This window comes from Schistocerca americana, chromosome 11 (assembly GCF_021461395.2).
Source record: "Schistocerca americana isolate TAMUIC-IGC-003095 chromosome 11, iqSchAmer2.1, whole genome shotgun sequence".
In the NCBI taxonomy this organism is placed as follows: Eukaryota; Metazoa; Arthropoda; class Insecta; order Orthoptera; family Acrididae; genus Schistocerca; species Schistocerca americana.
In genome coordinates, this window is record NC_060129.1 from 33034075 (window position 1) to 33051574 (window position 17500).

General features: G+C 39.7%; 1 protein-coding gene across 9 annotated transcripts in view; it reads left to right on the forward strand.

Moving 5' to 3' along the window:
• The window catches only part of LOC124553865 (zinc finger protein 708-like), a 151002-nt gene that overhangs the window by 14111 nt on the left and 119391 nt on the right, over positions 1-17500 (forward strand). For 6 of the 9 annotated variants that reach the window (XM_047127866.1, XM_047127857.1, XM_047127860.1 and 3 more), the window contains 2 exons: positions 3527-3589; positions 13914-13976. The exons of 1 other annotated variant lie outside the window; for it this stretch is intronic. In XM_047127866.1, the coding sequence (XP_046983822.1) occupies positions 3527-3589; positions 13914-13976 (126 nt within the window). Of the gene's footprint in view, positions 1-3526; positions 3590-5784; positions 5867-13913; positions 13977-17500 lie in introns of all 9 variants that reach the window. 2 more of the 9 variants (XM_047127862.1, XM_047127859.1) reach the window with 2 other exon arrangements.

The following is a 17500-nucleotide window of genomic DNA, read 5'->3' on the forward strand; positions in this document are numbered from 1 at the left end:
TGTAATCTGCTCAGAATAGAGATTACATTGTGCAATACCCCACAAGTGATTATCCCAATGGATCAATTGTGCCTGAATTATATGTATTTGCTTATGATGGGGCTGACTACTTTCTAAACACACTACATTCTGACACAAGATTGTCATGGCCAGAGCTCAGGCGGCTAGTGCAACATATACCTCCATGGTGCAGTTGGTACTAATCACCAAGGGGTCGTCCACAAGTTGGGCACACCGCCCTTACATGGAAGCTGACAAACTTTTAATTCGTAGATAAACTGTTGATTTTTGAATGAGGACAAACTGGGACAGTTGTGGGACCCCATGTTCCACAGTGGATACCTGCAAACACACACCTCGTGGTGAATGACAGTATGACATCTTCCCTTTTTACTTCCAGGAAAATAACCATCGTCTGTTACCAACCAAACATCCAGCGGAAAAGGGGAAATTAAGTGGAAGGACTGGATGGATTGGGGTTCACATGAGTCTCCATTGTTTATTAAAATGTTTTTATTTAAGAAAAATAACTAGTCAGATACATTAGCAGGATTACAAACACCAATCTGAACTTTCAAATTTAAGACATTACACACCTTAGTTTAGTGACAATTTAAATAAAGCAATAGTTGACTAAAGCTGTGTCTGACACCAGTTCTTAGATTTTAGATTCAAAATTTCCATCTTCACAAACCGCAAATGAGAAAATGCTTCAACAAATAATTACCTGGAAACAGATGGCTCTTTAAGACAACACAGAAGCATAACTCATCTCAAAGGTTAAAACTGAATAGCTATACTGGAAGACAGAGCAATTTATAGCTGCCTCGGGACCCCTAGAAAAAGGAAATTCTTAAAATACACCTCCAAGTGCATCTAGATAATTTAATAAAGTAAACAGGTGCACTGATTTCTAGAGCTACCTTCAGGCAGACAGACAGAGCAAGTTTCTAAATCTTGCACCAGTGAGCAGTTAAGTAATTAAAAAGAGAATGAGTGTGCACAGATCGATGTAACTGGCTTCAGACACAGTGAAAATTCTATTAAGGCATACTGTAGAAAATCCCTAAGTGATTCAGTATGTGAATGTGCATGCATAGCAGCTCAAGAACACCCTTTAAAAAGGAGAACCAGTAATTAGTAGTCAGAACCTACTTGTAGCAGTAAATAAATAACAGGTGAGAAAAGCTCACTTCATGACAACTTTAAAATAACAAACACTTGAACAATTAAATCTGGTAAGCAGTAACTCACCCTGAGATGGAATAAATTTCTTTCACTCTCCACCTCACAAATGGCCAGTGAACGAACACGAAAAACATTCAGAGCTCAGTAACACTTGATGGTTTTACACACTTTTGCTTGTTCCAGTCTCTGGGCGTCAAATGTGCCTGTTACTTACCAACAGGCTATATTTTCACAAGTCTGGATGACATCTGAATGTGACGTGTGATTCACATAGAGATGATCAGCATGTGACCATTGTAACAGTGCTCGACAGTATGTACAGCAAAGGCACTCAAACCAACAAACCCCCAAAAATCAAAATGTACAAAATTTCAGTACAAATTTCGAAAATGATTTACGCAACTTGAGTGAAGGCAGCCTATCGGTAGCTGGCAGTGGTGAATTCCCTGAGGCTGATATACAGAGGCAATGTTAACAGCCACAGCATGATAAGCATGCCCTGAGTCCAAGTCCAAAACAATCAAAGTGTGCCACAACAGTAGAAAACTGGAGCAGACTAAGGAGCATCTAAATTCCACTGTCATTCTCACTTAATACAACTGCACGGCCACGATAGTTGGGTAGATCAATGGACTCGTCACATGATTCTCATCAATAACTCGGTCTAAGGCTAAACATGGTCACGCTTAAAACAGTATTCTGGAATACCAAATCATCAAATCCACTGCTAAACATGGGGAATTGAATAGCAATAACAAGCTTGTCTAGTTGCTAGACACTGCCCTAACCCCTTCCAAGGCAATGCCACAAGGTATTAAGTCATGCAACACAACTGAAATCGGGCAGTTTTTCAGATGAGAAAGCTTGTTGCATAATGTGACTTCCACAGAGAAGAACAAATAGCAAATACAGATAGCAAATACAGATAGCCAAGACCACACCAATGTACTGTCTTTCATTAACACCTGTGCCTGCAGTTATTAACTTGACAGAACGTTTGAAGGGCTATTAGTCACTCCATTCTGTCAGTTGTGGCTGAATGGCAAATACTGTCGACGTACCCTGCGTGGCTCTTATCGTGCCCCATGGCACCCCAAGCTCCAAGCCAAAGAAGTGACATCACCAGATGCTGGATGGGAATTCAAAGAGGTAGCCCGCCATGCCTCAGATAGTAATAATAATAAAATCATAATGATCATTATTTGTACTAGTATATTAGTATTATTGTAGGCAGTTAATTAATACAAAGATCAATTAATAAGATGTTGCTGTATTCTTTCTATCTTTTGCCCAGCATCTCTCTTCAAGGCATCTTCTTTGCGTACATCATTTTGCTTCATTATTTTGTCGATATACTCTTTCTGAAAGTTAAGTGGTCTACTTTGTTTCTATCAGTACGATGATTTCCAATAAAAAATTATTCTTTGGCTGCTAATTATCCAACATCCTCAACAGATCCCAATATCAGTTTAATGATTTTGTTCCTATGCTATCACTGTTTCGTTTGTTTTCATTCCAGCACTTCCTTTGACATTATGTGTTTTTCAGTCTTGATATGCTGGTGCTGTTCCATAAATAATCTTTCCAGAACTTTGTCTTCTTTTGAGATCAGCAAGTAAAACCCATAGTTCAGATCCACAGAATAGGACTGGTGTAGCCTATAGCCTACTATCTCTTTTTGTTCTGTTAGAAACGTGCTTGTCCCGCCAAAAGGAATTCACGAAGTTAGAATAGTATTAAGTAGTGTGCCAACGTAGGGTGTGTGCGTTTAATAATTTTATCATAAATAAGCATTCAGTGCAACAAGGTTTTGATGTAACTGTTCTAGACATTTTATTATTCTGATCATAAAAGTAGTATGAGTGATGTGGCACTTGACAGTCCAGTTTCTGCTCCCCCACACGGTTGGTGTAAACTGTATTGTAATTTGATATGAACAACATTGATTTTATGGACAACATTGAAGTCATTGTTTCAGGTAGTAGCTGTGTTATTTTACTTCATTACACTACCATTATATGCATATGTAGATAATGAAGCTAGAAATATGATTGAAAACAATAGCATAGGGAGAAGGCTGAAATGAAAGATCATAATGAATTTTCAAAGGCGTTGTCATTAATCAGTCTTACAATTTTTTGCTACCTCCCATTGAAGTATACCATAGTGAAATCGTCACTCAGAATTTTGAACTCAAAAGAGAACACTTAACAATAACTACTGTTTAGTTATAAAGTAGTGTGATGGTTGGGGTTTATCTGTGTGATACATTTTATATAATATGGGAGGACTGTGACTGCTTAAAAGTACTTATTACAGTTTGTTATTTTTGCCACAGGCCCAAGATTATCCATGCAGCATGAATGTAAAAGAAGAGTTGGAGGAGAGTGTGAATAAAGAGGTAATTTTAGAATTTATATGACTACATGGAAGTAATCTTGTTTAGCTGTGGTGAAAATAATGAGATGGTAATCAATTGTGTGTGTATTCACTTTAGCAGTCCTGTTTTTACTTTAGGGTAAAGATAACAAGGGTTACAGTATTACAGTATGCTCCAGGTTGGAAACGAGGAAACCGGTAAAATAGAATATTTTGTTACACTTTACCCATATGGATTTAAACATTATATTTGAGCAGGTGAAGTAGTTTAGCTTGTGAGTTTGTAGAATTGCTTCTTTACATTATAAGTGCAAATAAAAATTAAATGAGATAGCATTGATGACGTTATATGAAAATTGGTACCAAGTCCCAAGACTCAAGCTATGATTTCCTGTTTTAATGAGTAGTTCCCTTAATGGTTCTGTGTATGTGAACTCCAGCATTGGATGTTTTTATTCGCCATGTGATACTGCTGTGACAGTTACAGAATCATTGAAGGAATATCTACACAAAGTAGTGCAGAAAAAGTAGGTGATCGTAACCTACTGAGTAGAGACTAAGATGTCTGTGCATACATTGCAAGTGGTATGGACAGGCAGTCTTGTGAAGTACTTTAGAACAGTTTTCTGAAAGCTGTCGCAAGCTGCTAGTTTAACAGCCCACACAAAATTGAAATAGTTGAAATACTGCAACTATAAACAGGCTTGTCCTTACAGATGGTATTAGTGCAGAGAGGGGCTAGTGATCATGATGTCAGCACAGCGATAGTGGTAAATGAGACAGGGCGTGGGAGGGCAGGGAGACAGGGCGGGGGAGGGCAGGGAGACAGGGCGTGGTAGGGCAGGGAGACAGGGCGGGGGGGGGGGGGCAGGGAGACAGGGCGGAGGGGCAGGGAGACAGGGTGGGCGGGAGAGAGGGTGGGGGTAGAGAAGGGGGAGAAAAGGGGAGTTTCTTATCATCTATTTACACTAAGTGACATGCGTATAACATATCCAGTCAGCAAAATCTTACATGAGCATATCTTGGGCATTGGGCAATGGCAAAAGCAAAATTAGATTCGACGTTCAATATAATGCGATCATAATGATGATGCTATGACATATTACAAAGTAACTTTTTATTCCAACACTGGACCATGTTACGACTGGCATGAGAGGGCATTTTGCTGAAGAAGATATTTATCATTTTAAATTCAACATCCTTTTTCCATCACAATTACTGGAACATGATGCTAATGATCTTGCGCACAAACTAAATCAGTGCTTAACCGAACTACTGTATTTTGAAGACTCACACTTTGTGATTAAAAAGAGACTAATGGGACAGTCTCTTCAATACAAGCAACGAGCATAAATGCTCTTAATGATTGCGTTTTTTTTATGCAAGCATTGATTCTCTATCCTGTATCTGACTATCCTACTTTGCACACGCTGTACAAAATATTAGTCTACCTGCATCTATTGCTGCAGTAGAAAGAAGTTTTTCAACACTGCGGTGTACAAAGACATGGCTGAGGTCAACCGTGAAGGAGGATTGACTTAATGGCTTAGCTCTGTTGGACACTCACCCTGACATTGCTTGTCATGCTGACAATGTAATTAACCAATTTGTCAGGAAGAGTAGGTGCATAGAATTCATCATTTAAAGTACAGAACCACAACTATAACTTTTTTATATCATGTATATGTGTATAACCAGTTTAAATAAAACTTTCTTACACTTTCCATATGACTTGATTAGCTTTTATTACAGTAAAAGTAAAGGTAGCTCAAGGTATCTTTAGTGAGCCATCCTTGAGGTTTTTCTGTATCTGCCACTGTCTCATATGAGATATGGTGTAAGTTCTATTGGCCAGCTGTGAACTGAGGCTCGTGTGCAACAACAAAATCTGTTGGTTGGGCTCAGAGGACATCCTAGGCTCACTTTTTGGCTGTTGGCTGAAGAGGCAATGAACATTTGTAAGTGAGGCAAGAGAACATCTTTGTAGAGTCAAGCTGTGGATGAACTACTATCACCTAATTTTGAGCAGAGTTTGTCTCAGATCAGACCTTCCATTAGTTTTGTGACCTCCACTACATACTCTCTGGAAAATGGTAGGGTCCCTATGTAGCATCAATGAGTAAGTTACAGAGATGTAATCTCACATTTACAAAACTGTAATGCATAGATTCGTGCAGTCTATTACAGAGTTGTCTTTTGTTTGTTTTGAATGGCCAGCAACTGCTTGTCTCAGGGGCTCAAACTGCAGTATGTGACACCAGCATAGCACAGTAGGGGATGCATAATTACCTACTGAAAGGTAAGCATATTTTATTCAAACCAGTAGAAAATACAAGGTATCGGTAGTCAATCACTTAATGCTCCCAGTATGCACTGTTGCCCCTTTCAGATGCATTGATGAAGCTGCACAATGAGTGAGTGTTAACCATAATGGCACAGTGAGAGGAGGAATATCACACTGGCTGAATGTTTGTCCCCATTGTTGTGCGTTGATCCCAGCAAGCAAAATTATACCATATTGTGACAATTGTTTTTACCACGAAATGATCACAAACAGGAAATGCTGATATTACACATTCATGTCCACAACGCTGGACAAATGATTGCAGTATGGAAAACATGTTCAGATTGTTCGAACAGGATGCGATGATACATCGACATATCCGAAAGAATGGACACCACATATATAACTAAGGTGATGTCAGCCAATGATCCTTTCAGTGTTGATGCACACCACACTACCTCTTACAGGAACCAGTGAGACACCATGTGTAAGGAGGATCATGAGCATGAGCACTGCATCAGTGGTGAGTAAGTTCAGAATTTGGGTATGACAGGAAGCATGCTAGAGTAGACCACGCAGATGTGATGACCACTGTGTCCAGATGGCATAGTCGTCACTGCAACTGCCCAGTCCACATGAGACTTGGGTTCAATTCCTGGTCCAGCACAAATTTTCAACCATCCCCATTGATGTAAATTAATGCCCACAGACAACTAATGTCTCTACCTCCTTTGTCCCTGAGTCATTGTGGCTGCAGGATCAAAATGCTGTCTGTCCCCTTGGACATGTCCAAAAGAACAGACAACACATGCATATTTGACATGTTGAGATTAGATATGAATAAAAATTTATTTTCCAGTGATAGTGATTCCTTCCATTTATGTTTAACCAAAAATATGTAACTTTACCTCGGGCTAACTTTCATGACCTTCTTTAGTCAACAATCCCTGCTCCTTGAATGTAGCATTATTGAGCAGCCAAATTCTGCCTGAAATAACACCCATAGCACTCAAAATCAATTAGCATGTATGCATTAGGTTACCGTTACTTGAAAAAAAGGTGAAGCCCGTACATTATTTGACTGCTAACAATACCCTGACTTAATCAGGGTTGTTTCAGAATCAAGTTACATATGAAGGGCTTATTTCAATAGTGGTACAAGTCCATTTTTGTTCATCTTGAGATACAGAGTCCTAAAGTTAAATGAGTGCTGCAAAATCTGCAGTTGAGATACCACAAATATATTCAAGCATATGGCTTCTTGCTAGACACGAACCTTTCTTTCTCTTTGTTTGGATCATTAATTTCAGAAGCATTATAGGCAGATAAGTGGAGGTAATGGACTTGTACCACTATTGAAATAAGCCCTTCATATGTAGCTCTCTCTCTCTCTCTCTCTCTCTCTCTCTCGTTTTATGATTACATTCCTTCCATGCTTTTGTAGTAAAGAGGTGCAATCCCATATTTTAGTAACTTTAAAGTGTATTCATGGTCTGTTGCACAGATCTAAATTCTTTTGAATGAAAAGCTACACAGTGCAATAATGCAATAGCCTCCACTGGTGAAACATCAGAACAATAGCAAGCTACATATATAGCTTTCTCTGTGTGTTTTACTGTTAATTCTTGAATAGTAGTACTGGAATGGATATAATGTGTGCACACTGTGTGCAGATGGAAGAGCTGTCCTCAGTTCACCAACAGGTGAAGATGCGTTTTGCCATATTCAGCAGCATTCAGGCTGCTGCCTATTGTAGTAGTGGGGGCCGAGAATCTGGCTCATCACATAGGATGCCTAAGGTGTCACCTATTTTGCCCACTGGCTCTGTTGTCAAGACACCTTGTTGTGTATCCAATGTGGCTGAGTTGTCCTCACCAAATGGTGAGGGATGGGTCGTAACAGCGCTGTTTGAGGCAGAGAGTGATGTGGAGGCTGCCTCACCCATTGACCCTGTGAGTGGACTGGCAGGTGTTCATTCATCAGGGTCCAGACAGGTCCAAGTGGAGAGAAGTTTTCTAGTTAATCAGGACCTCCAACATCAAACGCATTATGGAGCTCCTTAGGGAAATGGCATCCAGGACTGGAAATGAATCCTATGCGTACTGAATATGTCTGCCATGGAGCCTCATCTGAGATGTGGAAAATGTCCTGCCTGTGGCTACGAAACACACAGGGTGTGGCTGTCTACAAGTTGTGGCTGATGTTGGTGCCAATGATACCCATCGTTTGGGTTCTGAGGCCACCTTCAGTTTATATTGAGAGGTAACAGAAATGGCGAAGAGCCCTTGTGTCACACATGAGTGCATGCAGCGCACACAGTTTGTATCAGCATTCCCAGAATTGATTCACGTCCTTTGGTTTGGCATGAGTGGAGGGTCTCAACCAAAGGCTTCATCGATTCTCTGACTGCCCAAACTGCAGACTGCTAGAAATGCATTATGAGGTGGAGAATTGTAGAAATACTTGATGGGTCAGTGGTGCACTACACAAAGCAAGCGTTTTTTGGGCTAGGCAGTTGTTTGCGGTCCTCTGATGAATGCACGCTAGTCAGACTGCATACAAAGTAAAGACCATACTACCATCAACATGTTAACAGTAAATTCTTGATGTATTTGTAGTTCCTAAATGTAATGCCCTCCAAGAAAGCTGTTATGTTCAAAATACGTTTGGACCAAAGCTGACTGAAACAATGAGCAGAAACCCTTGAAATTTTTAGCAAGCCATGGAATGTACACTGAAGAGACAGATGTCACACCTGTGGGATGGTAGCATCAGAAGAGTGGAGGGGAGACGAAGGGCAAGAATAAATATGGGTGAAATTTGTGCAATAAATGAAAGCGCATGCTATTGGTGGTAACCCCCAAACAGTAGTGAAAGTAGGATTTTCAGACTCAATAATATTATTATATTGCCAACATATATAACTATACTTAAAATACTTTTTGCCACAAATAAGTAGGCAGTTATGCAAACATTCATTTTCATTCCATATGTTTTGTGGATTAGCTATGACTGTTGGACACCATCACAAGAGAATTTACTTGTATAGTTTACAATGTGGTAATGGCAGGTACATCACACCTATCCATTTGTACCATTCAGTTCTAATGTATCTTACTGTTTTTACGTAATTTAAGGCATAAAGTAATGACTAACTGCATAGCAGAAGTAGTAAGTCATTGAAAGGCACATCAACTTTGCTAGCTTTCCCACAGATACTGCTTCAGAACTATGGTCTCATTTTACAGGCTGACTACATTGTGGCAGCACTGTGGAGAAGCAGACTAAACAGTTTCACATGATCAGTAATTATGGGATCCATTTCCATTTTTGCAGATGAATTGATTTTTTTTTCAAGAGCCGTCATACAGGATCACAAAATCATTCAAGAAGAATTTTGCACCAACTAGGTATGTCTGTAGTTTTGCACATATTTCCTGTGACAAGTTGGAATGACCTTTGCCTGTTTCTACACATGTGCAAACCACTGTTCCATAAATGAACAATTCGGATGGCAGAAAGGCGTCAGTTCAGCACCGTTTTTTGTGTAACTGAATCTGCTAACTACACTTTATGGTCATGTGACCTCTGGTGTGTTCATCATCTACTTTTGGAGTGCATTCCATATGGAATTATAAGGATTATAGCTCTGGACTTTACTGCAAAATGCTTCTGCCTTTTTCTAGTACTTTGTGGCTCAATGGGTAATTGTGACACTGCAAATCCAAAGGTCCTTGATCATTGAACAGCAGGTACTTTGTAACTAGTTGGGTAAATCAGTTCAGATGTGGAAAGAGGGTAACAGCACATGGTAGTTAGTAGGACTGTGTGTAGTAGAGAACTCCGGTGTTTAAAACCTCCAGGCTGATGACAGCTTTACCTCTAGTTTGTATTTATGTTTACCTTTCTGTCATGTATTCTCTTCATGACACAAGCAGATGACTGATCCTTGGCTCTGTCACATACGCCAGTTAACAACTTATTAGCCTTACAAATGGGCTTACCAAACTTATAAAGCTTGAGAATGCATTTCACATAGAATCTGCAGCTTGATTATCTTCTTTCTGGCTGCTGTGCATGTACGTTTGCATTAAAACTGTGCAAGCCACCAAGCGGTGCATTGTGGATGGCATCTATTACCACAGCAACAACAATTACTACTACTAGGCACTTCTATGGTGTTCTATATATAGTGTCCCTTACAAATGAACCACAGTTTTCAAAATACAAAAAAAGTTGATTATTCCCCGTCCTACTACCATCCTTATGTGCTTGTTCCACTTTATATCACTTCGCAGTGTTATGGTTGAAATGGCTCTGAGCACTATGGGACTTAACTTCTGAGGTCATCAGTCCCCTAGAACTTAGAACTACTTAAACCTAACTAACCCTAGGACATCACACACATCCATGCCCAAGGCAGTATTCGAACCTGCAACTGTAGCAGTCACACGGCTCCAGACTGTAGTGCCTAGAACCGCTCGGCCATTCCGACCGGCCCCTGCAATGTTATACCTAAACATTTCATTGACCAGACTGTTTGTCAATCTGTAGAGTACTGATGTTGTATACAACATTATGGGATTGTTTTTCCTACTCATCTGCAGTTACTTGAATATTTCTGCATCTGCCATTCATCACACCACATAAAAAGTTTGTCCAAGTCATTTTGTATCCTCGTAGTCACTTAGTGATGATCCTTCCCCACACACAATGCCATTAGCAAACAGGCACAGAATGCTGCTCATCAGATCATTTCATATATAGATATGGCACCATTCTCTGTGGCACTATTGATGATACTCTTGTCTCTGAAAAAACAGTTGCTGTTGAGATCAAAGTACTGGCCTCTGTTACTTGAGAGGTCTTTGCACCATTCATATATCGGGGAACCTATTCCATATGCTCATACCTCTATTTACAGTATGCAGTGGTGCACTGTTCAAATGCTTTCTGGAAATATAGGAATGTGGAATCTAGCCTGTTGCCCATCATCCATGGTTCACAGTATGTAATTTGATAGAAGACCAAGATGAGTATTGCACAAAATCAATGCTGATTTGTGGATAAAAACTTTTCTGTCTTAAAGAAATTAATTTTATTTGAACTGAGGATATGTTCAGGAACTCTGGAGCAAATAATCATTATGATATTGTTCTGTAATTTTGCAGGTACATTCTTTTACCATTCTTATATACAGAAGCCACCTGAACTTTTTCCCAGCTGCCTGAGTCTTTGCACTAGGCGAGAGATTTGCAATAAATGCAAGCTAAGTATGAGGAAAATGCTGTAGAGTACTCTCTGGGCATATGATTTGTGATCCTGTTTGGACGTGGCGACTATTATGTTTTCAACTCTTCCAGTTGCTTCTCTACTCCAGGGATCCTATTACTATGTTCCTAATACAGGAGTCTGTGTGACAGTGAAACAACAATATGTTGGTATGATCCTCCTGCACAAACTTGATAACTAAATACAGAGAGGGGTTAGTGACCACCTTCTGCTTTCCTCCAAAGCCACACCAGACTGGTCAATGACTGCCTGGATAGAAGTCTTTGACCAGAAATGTCTCATGTTCTCTGTAAAATCTGTTGCTCATGTATGATGGTGGTAGTTGTATGCTTCACGCATAGATCTTTTTACAGACAGAAGAATTTCCATTAGCACTTGCCTGTCACCACTGTGCATACTTTTTTGAACTGAGAGTACAACAGTCTGCTTCCTCAGTGTTTCCCCAATTCTGACATTAAACCACAGTGGGTCTTTCCTGTCTGTAATCCAGTTACTCACCACATACTTATTCAGCGTGTGATTTACAGTCCATTTAGTGTTTTTCCATCTTCCTCTATGTAAATCATATTGGAAGTAAATGACATTATCATTGTTTAAATGGGATGTTAACAACTACTTACCTGCTCTTTCTAGCAAATCTATTCACCTAGCCCTCTTAAAGGATTCATTAACTTCATTTACCATCCAGAAAGAGATTTTCACTCTGCAGCGGAGTGTGTGCTGATATAAAACTTCCTGGCAGATTAAAACTGTGTGCCGGACCGAGACTTGAACTCGGGACCTTTGCCTTTCACGGGCAAGTACTCTACCATCTGAGCTACCCAAGCACGACTCACGCTGAAGGCAGCCTATCGGTAGCTGGCAGTGGTGAATTCCCTGAGGCTGATATACAGAGGCAATGTTAACAGCCACAGCATGATAAGCATGCCCTGAGTCCAAGTCCAAAACAATCAAAGTGTGCCACAACAGTAGAAAACTGGAGCAGACTAAGGAGCATCTAAATTCCACTGTCATTCTCACTTAATACAACTGCACGGCCACGATAGTTGGGTAGATCAATGGACTCGTCACATGATTCTCATCAATAACTCGGTCTAAGGCTAAACATGGTCACGCTTAAAACAGTATTCTGGAATACCAAATCATCAAATCCACTGCTAAACATGGGGAATTGAATAGCAATAACAAGCTTGTCTAGTTGCTAGACACTGCCCTAACCCCTTCCAAGGCAATGCCACAAGGTATTAAGTCATGCAACACAACTGAAATCGGGCAGTTTTTCTGATGAGAAAGCTTGTTGCATAATGTGACTTCCACAGAGAAGAACAAATAGCAAATACAGATAGCAAATACAGATAGCCAAGACCACACCAATGTACTGTCTTTCATTAACACCTGTGCCTGCAGTTATTAACTTGACAGAACGTTTGAAGGGCTATTAGTCACTCCATTCTGTCAATTGTGGCTGAATGGCAAATACTGTCGACGTACCCTGCGTGGCTCTTATCGTGCCCCATGGCACCCCAAGCTCCAAGCCAAAGAAGTGACATCACCAGATGCAGGATGGGAATTCAAAGAGGTAGCCCGCCATGCCTCAGATAGTAATAATAATAAAATCATAATGATCATTATTTGTACTAGTATATTAGTATTATTGTAGGCAGTTAATTAATACAAAGATCAATTAATAAGATGTTGCTGTATTCTTTCTATCTTTTGCCCAGCATCTCTCTTCAAGGCATCTTCTTTTTTCGTACATCATTTTGCTTCATTATTTTGTCGATATACTCTTTCTGAAAGTTAAGTGGTCTACTTTGTTTCTATCAGTACGATGATTTCCAATAAAAAATTATTCTTTGGCTGCTAATTATCCAACATCCTCAACAGATCCCAATATCAGTTTAATGATTTTGTTCCTATGCTATCACTGTTTCGTTTGTTTTCATTCCAGCACTTCCTTTGACATTATGTGTTTTTCAGTCTTGATATGCTGGTGCTGTTCCATAAATAATCTTTCCAGAACTTTGTCTTCTTTTGAGATCAGCAAGTAAAACCCATAGTTCAGATCCACAGAACAGGACTGGTGTAGCCTATAGCCTACTATCTCTTTTTGTTCTGTTAGAAACGTGCTTGTCCCGCCAAAAGGAATTCACGAAGTTAGAATAGTATTAAGTAGTGTGCCAACGTAGGGTGTGTGCGTTTAATAATTTTATCATAAATAAGCATTCAGTGCAACAAGGTTTTGATGTAACTGTTCTAGACATTTTATTATTCTGATCATAAAAGTAGTATGAGTGATGTGGCACTTGACAGTCCAGTTTCTGCTCCCCCACACGGTTGGTGTAAACTGTATTGTAATTTGATATGAACAACATTGATTTTATGGACAACATTGAAGTCATTGTTTCAGGTAGTAGCTGTGTTATTTTACTTCATTACACTACCATTATATGCATATGTAGATAATGAAGCTAGAAATATGATTGAAAACAATAGCATAGGGAGAAGGTTGAAGTGAAAGATCATAATGAATTTTCAAAGGCGTTGTCATTAATCAGTCTTACAATTTTTTGCTACCTCCCATTGAAGTATACCATAGTGAAATCGTCACTCAGAATTTTGAACTCAAAAGAGAACACTTAACAATAACTACTGTTTAGTTATAAAGTAGTGTGATGGTTGGGGTTTATCTGTGTGATACATTTTATATAATATGGGAGGACTGTGACTGCTTAAAAGTACTTATTACAGTTTGTTATTTTTGCCACAGGCCCAAGATTATCCATGCAGCATGAATGTAAAAGAAGAGTTGGAGGAGAGTGTGAATAAAGAGGTAATTTTAGAATTTATATGACTACATGGAAGTAATCTTGTTTAGCTGTGGTGAAAATAATGAGATGGTAATCAATTGTGTGTGTATTCACTTTAGCAGTCCTGTTTTTACTTTAGGGTAAAGATAACAAGGGTTACAGTATTACAGCATGCTCCAGGTTGGAAACGAGGAAACCGGTAAAATAGAATATTTTGTTACACTTTACCCATATGGATTTAAACATTATATTTGAGCAGGTGAAGTAGTTTAGCTTGTGAGTTTGTAGAATTGCTTCTTTACATTATAAGTGCAAATAAAAATTAAATGAGATAGCATTGATGAAGTTATATGAAAATTGGTACCAAGTCCCAAGACTCAAGCTATGATTTCCTGTTTTAATGAGTAGTTCCCTTAATGGTTCTGTGTATGTGAACTCCAGCATTGGATGTTTTTATTCGCCATGTGATACTGCTGTGACAGTTACAGAATCATTGAAAGAATATCTACACAAAGTAGTGCAGAAAAAGTAGGTGATCGTAACCTACTGAGTAGAGACTAAGATGTCTGTGCATACATTGCAAGTGGTATGGACAGGCAGTCTTGTGAAGTACTTTAGAACAGTTTTCTGAAAGCTGTCGCAATCTGCTAGTTTAACAGCCCACACAAAATTGAAATAGTTGAAATACTGCAACTATAAACAGGCTTGTCCTTACAGATGGTATTAGTGCAGAGAGGGGCTAGTGATCATGATGCCAGCACAGCGATAGTGGTAAATGAAACTTCCTGGCAGATTAAAACTGTGTGCCGGACTGAGACTTGAACTCGGGACCTTTGCCTTTCACGGGCAAGTACTCTACCATCTGAGCTACCCAAGCACGACTCACGTCCTGTCCTCACAGCTTTACTTCTGCAAGGTTCGCAGGAGAGCTTATGTAAAGCTTGGAAGGTAGGAGACGAAGTACTGGCAGAGTTAAAGCTGTGAGGACGGGGCGTGAGTGGTGCTTGGGTAGTTCAGATGGTAGAGCACTTGCCCGTGAAAGGCAAAGGTCCCGAGTTCGAGTCTCGGTCCGGCACACAGTTTTAATCTGCCAGGAAGTTTTATATCAGCGCACACTCCGCTGCAGAGTGAAAATCTCTTTCTGGATGGTAAATGAAGTTAATGAATCCTTTAAGAGGGCTAGGTGAATAGATTTGCTAGAAAGAGCAGGTAAGTAGTTGTTAACATCCCATTTAAACAATGATAATGTCATTTACTTCCAATATGATTTACATAGAGGAAGATGGAAAAACACTAAATGGACTGTAAATCACACGCTGAATAAGTATGTGGTGAGTAACTGGATTACAGACAGGAAAGACCCACTGTGGTTTAATGTCAGAATTGGGGAAACACTGAGGAAGGAGACTGTTGTACTCTCAGTTCAAAAAAGTATGCACAGTGGTGACAGGCAAGTGCTAATGGAAATTCTTCTGTCTGTAAAAAGATCTATGCGTGAAGCATACAGCTACCACCATCATACATGAGCAACAGATTTTACAGAGAACATGAGACATTTCTGTTCAAAGACTTCTATCCAGGCAGTCATTGACCAGACTGGTGTGGCTTTGGAGGAAAGCAGAAGGTGGTCACTAACCCCTCTCTGTATTTAGTTATCAAGTTTGTGCAGGAGGATCATATCAACATATTGTTGTTTCACTGTCACACAGACTCCTGTATTAGGAACATAGTAATAGGATCCCTGGAGTAGAGAAGCAACTGGAAGAGTTGAAAACATAATAGTCGCCATGTCCAAACAGGATCACAAATCATATGCCCAGAGAGTACTCTACAGCATTTTCCTCATACTTAGCTTGCATTTATTGCAAATCTCTCGCCTAGTGCAAAGACTCAGGCAGCTGGGAAAAAGTTCAGGTGGCTTCTGTATATAAGAATGGTAAAAGAATGTACCTGCAAAATTACAGAACAATATCATAATGATTATTTGCTCCAGAGTTCCTGAACATATCCTCAGTTCAAATAAAATTAATTTCTTTAAGACAGAAAAGTTTTTATCCACAAATCAGCATTGATTTTGTGCAATACTCATCTTGGTCTTCTATCAAATTACATACTGTGAACCATGGATGATGGGCAACAGGCTAGATTCCACGTTCCTATATTTCCAGAAAGCATTTGAACAGTGCACCACTGCATACTGTAAATAGAGGTATGAGCATATGGAATAGGTTCCCCGATATATGAATGGTGCAAAGACCTCTCAAGTAACAGAGGCCAGTACTTTGATCTCAACAGCAACTGTTTTTTCAGAGACAAGAGTATCATCAATGGTGCCACAGAGAATGGTGCCATATCTATATATGAAATGATCTGATGAGCAGCATTCTGTGCCTGTTTGCTAATGGCATTGTGTGTGGGGAAGGATCATCACTAAGTGACTACGAGGATACAAAATGACTTGGACAAACTTTTTATGTGGTGTGATGAATGGCAGATGCAGAAATATTCAAGTAACTGCAGATGAGTAGGAAAAACAATCCCATAATGTTGTATACAACATCAGTACTCTACAGATTGACAGACAGTCTGGTCAATGAAATGTTTAGGTATAACATTGCAGGGGCCGGTCGGAATGGCCGAGCGGTTCTAGGCACTACAGTCTGGAGCCGTGCGATTGCTACAGTTGCAGGTTCGAATACTGCCTTGGGCATGGATGTGTGTGATGTCCTTGGGTTAGTTAGGTTTAAGTAGTTCTAAGCTCTAGGGGACTGATGACCTCAGAAGTTAAGTCCCATAGTGCTCAGAGCCATTTCAACCATAACATTGCGAAGTGATATAAAGTGGAACAAGCACATAAGGATGGTAGTAGGACGGGGAATAATCAACTTTTTTTGTATTTTGAAAACTGTGGTTCATTTGTAAGGGACACTATATATAGAACACCATAGAAGTGCCTAGTAGTAGTAATTGTTGTTGCTGTGGTAATAGATGCCATCCACAATGCACCGCTTGGTGGCTTGCACAGTTTTAATGCAAACGTACATGCACAGCAGCCAGAAAGAAGATAATCAAGCTGCAGATTCTATGTGAAATGCATTCTCAAGCTTTATAAGTTTGGTAAGCCCATTTGTAAGGCTAATAAGTTGTTAACTGGCGTATGTGACAGAGCCAAGGATCAGTCATCTGCTTGTGTCATGAAGAGAATACATGACAGAAAGGTAAACATAAATACAAACTAGAGGTAAAGCTGTCATCAGCCTGGAGGTTTTAAACACCGGAGTTCTCTACTACACACAGTCCTACTAACTACCATGTGCTGTTACCCTCTTTCCACATCTGAACTGATTTACCCAACTAGTTACAAAGTACCTGCTGTTCAATGATCAAGGACCTTTGGATTTGCAGTGTCACAATTACCCATTGAGCCACAAAGTACTAGAAAAAGGCAGAAGCATTTTGCAGTAAAGTCCAGAGCTATAATCCTTATAATTCCATATGGAATGCACTCCAAAAGTAGATGATGAACACACCAGAGGTCACATGACCA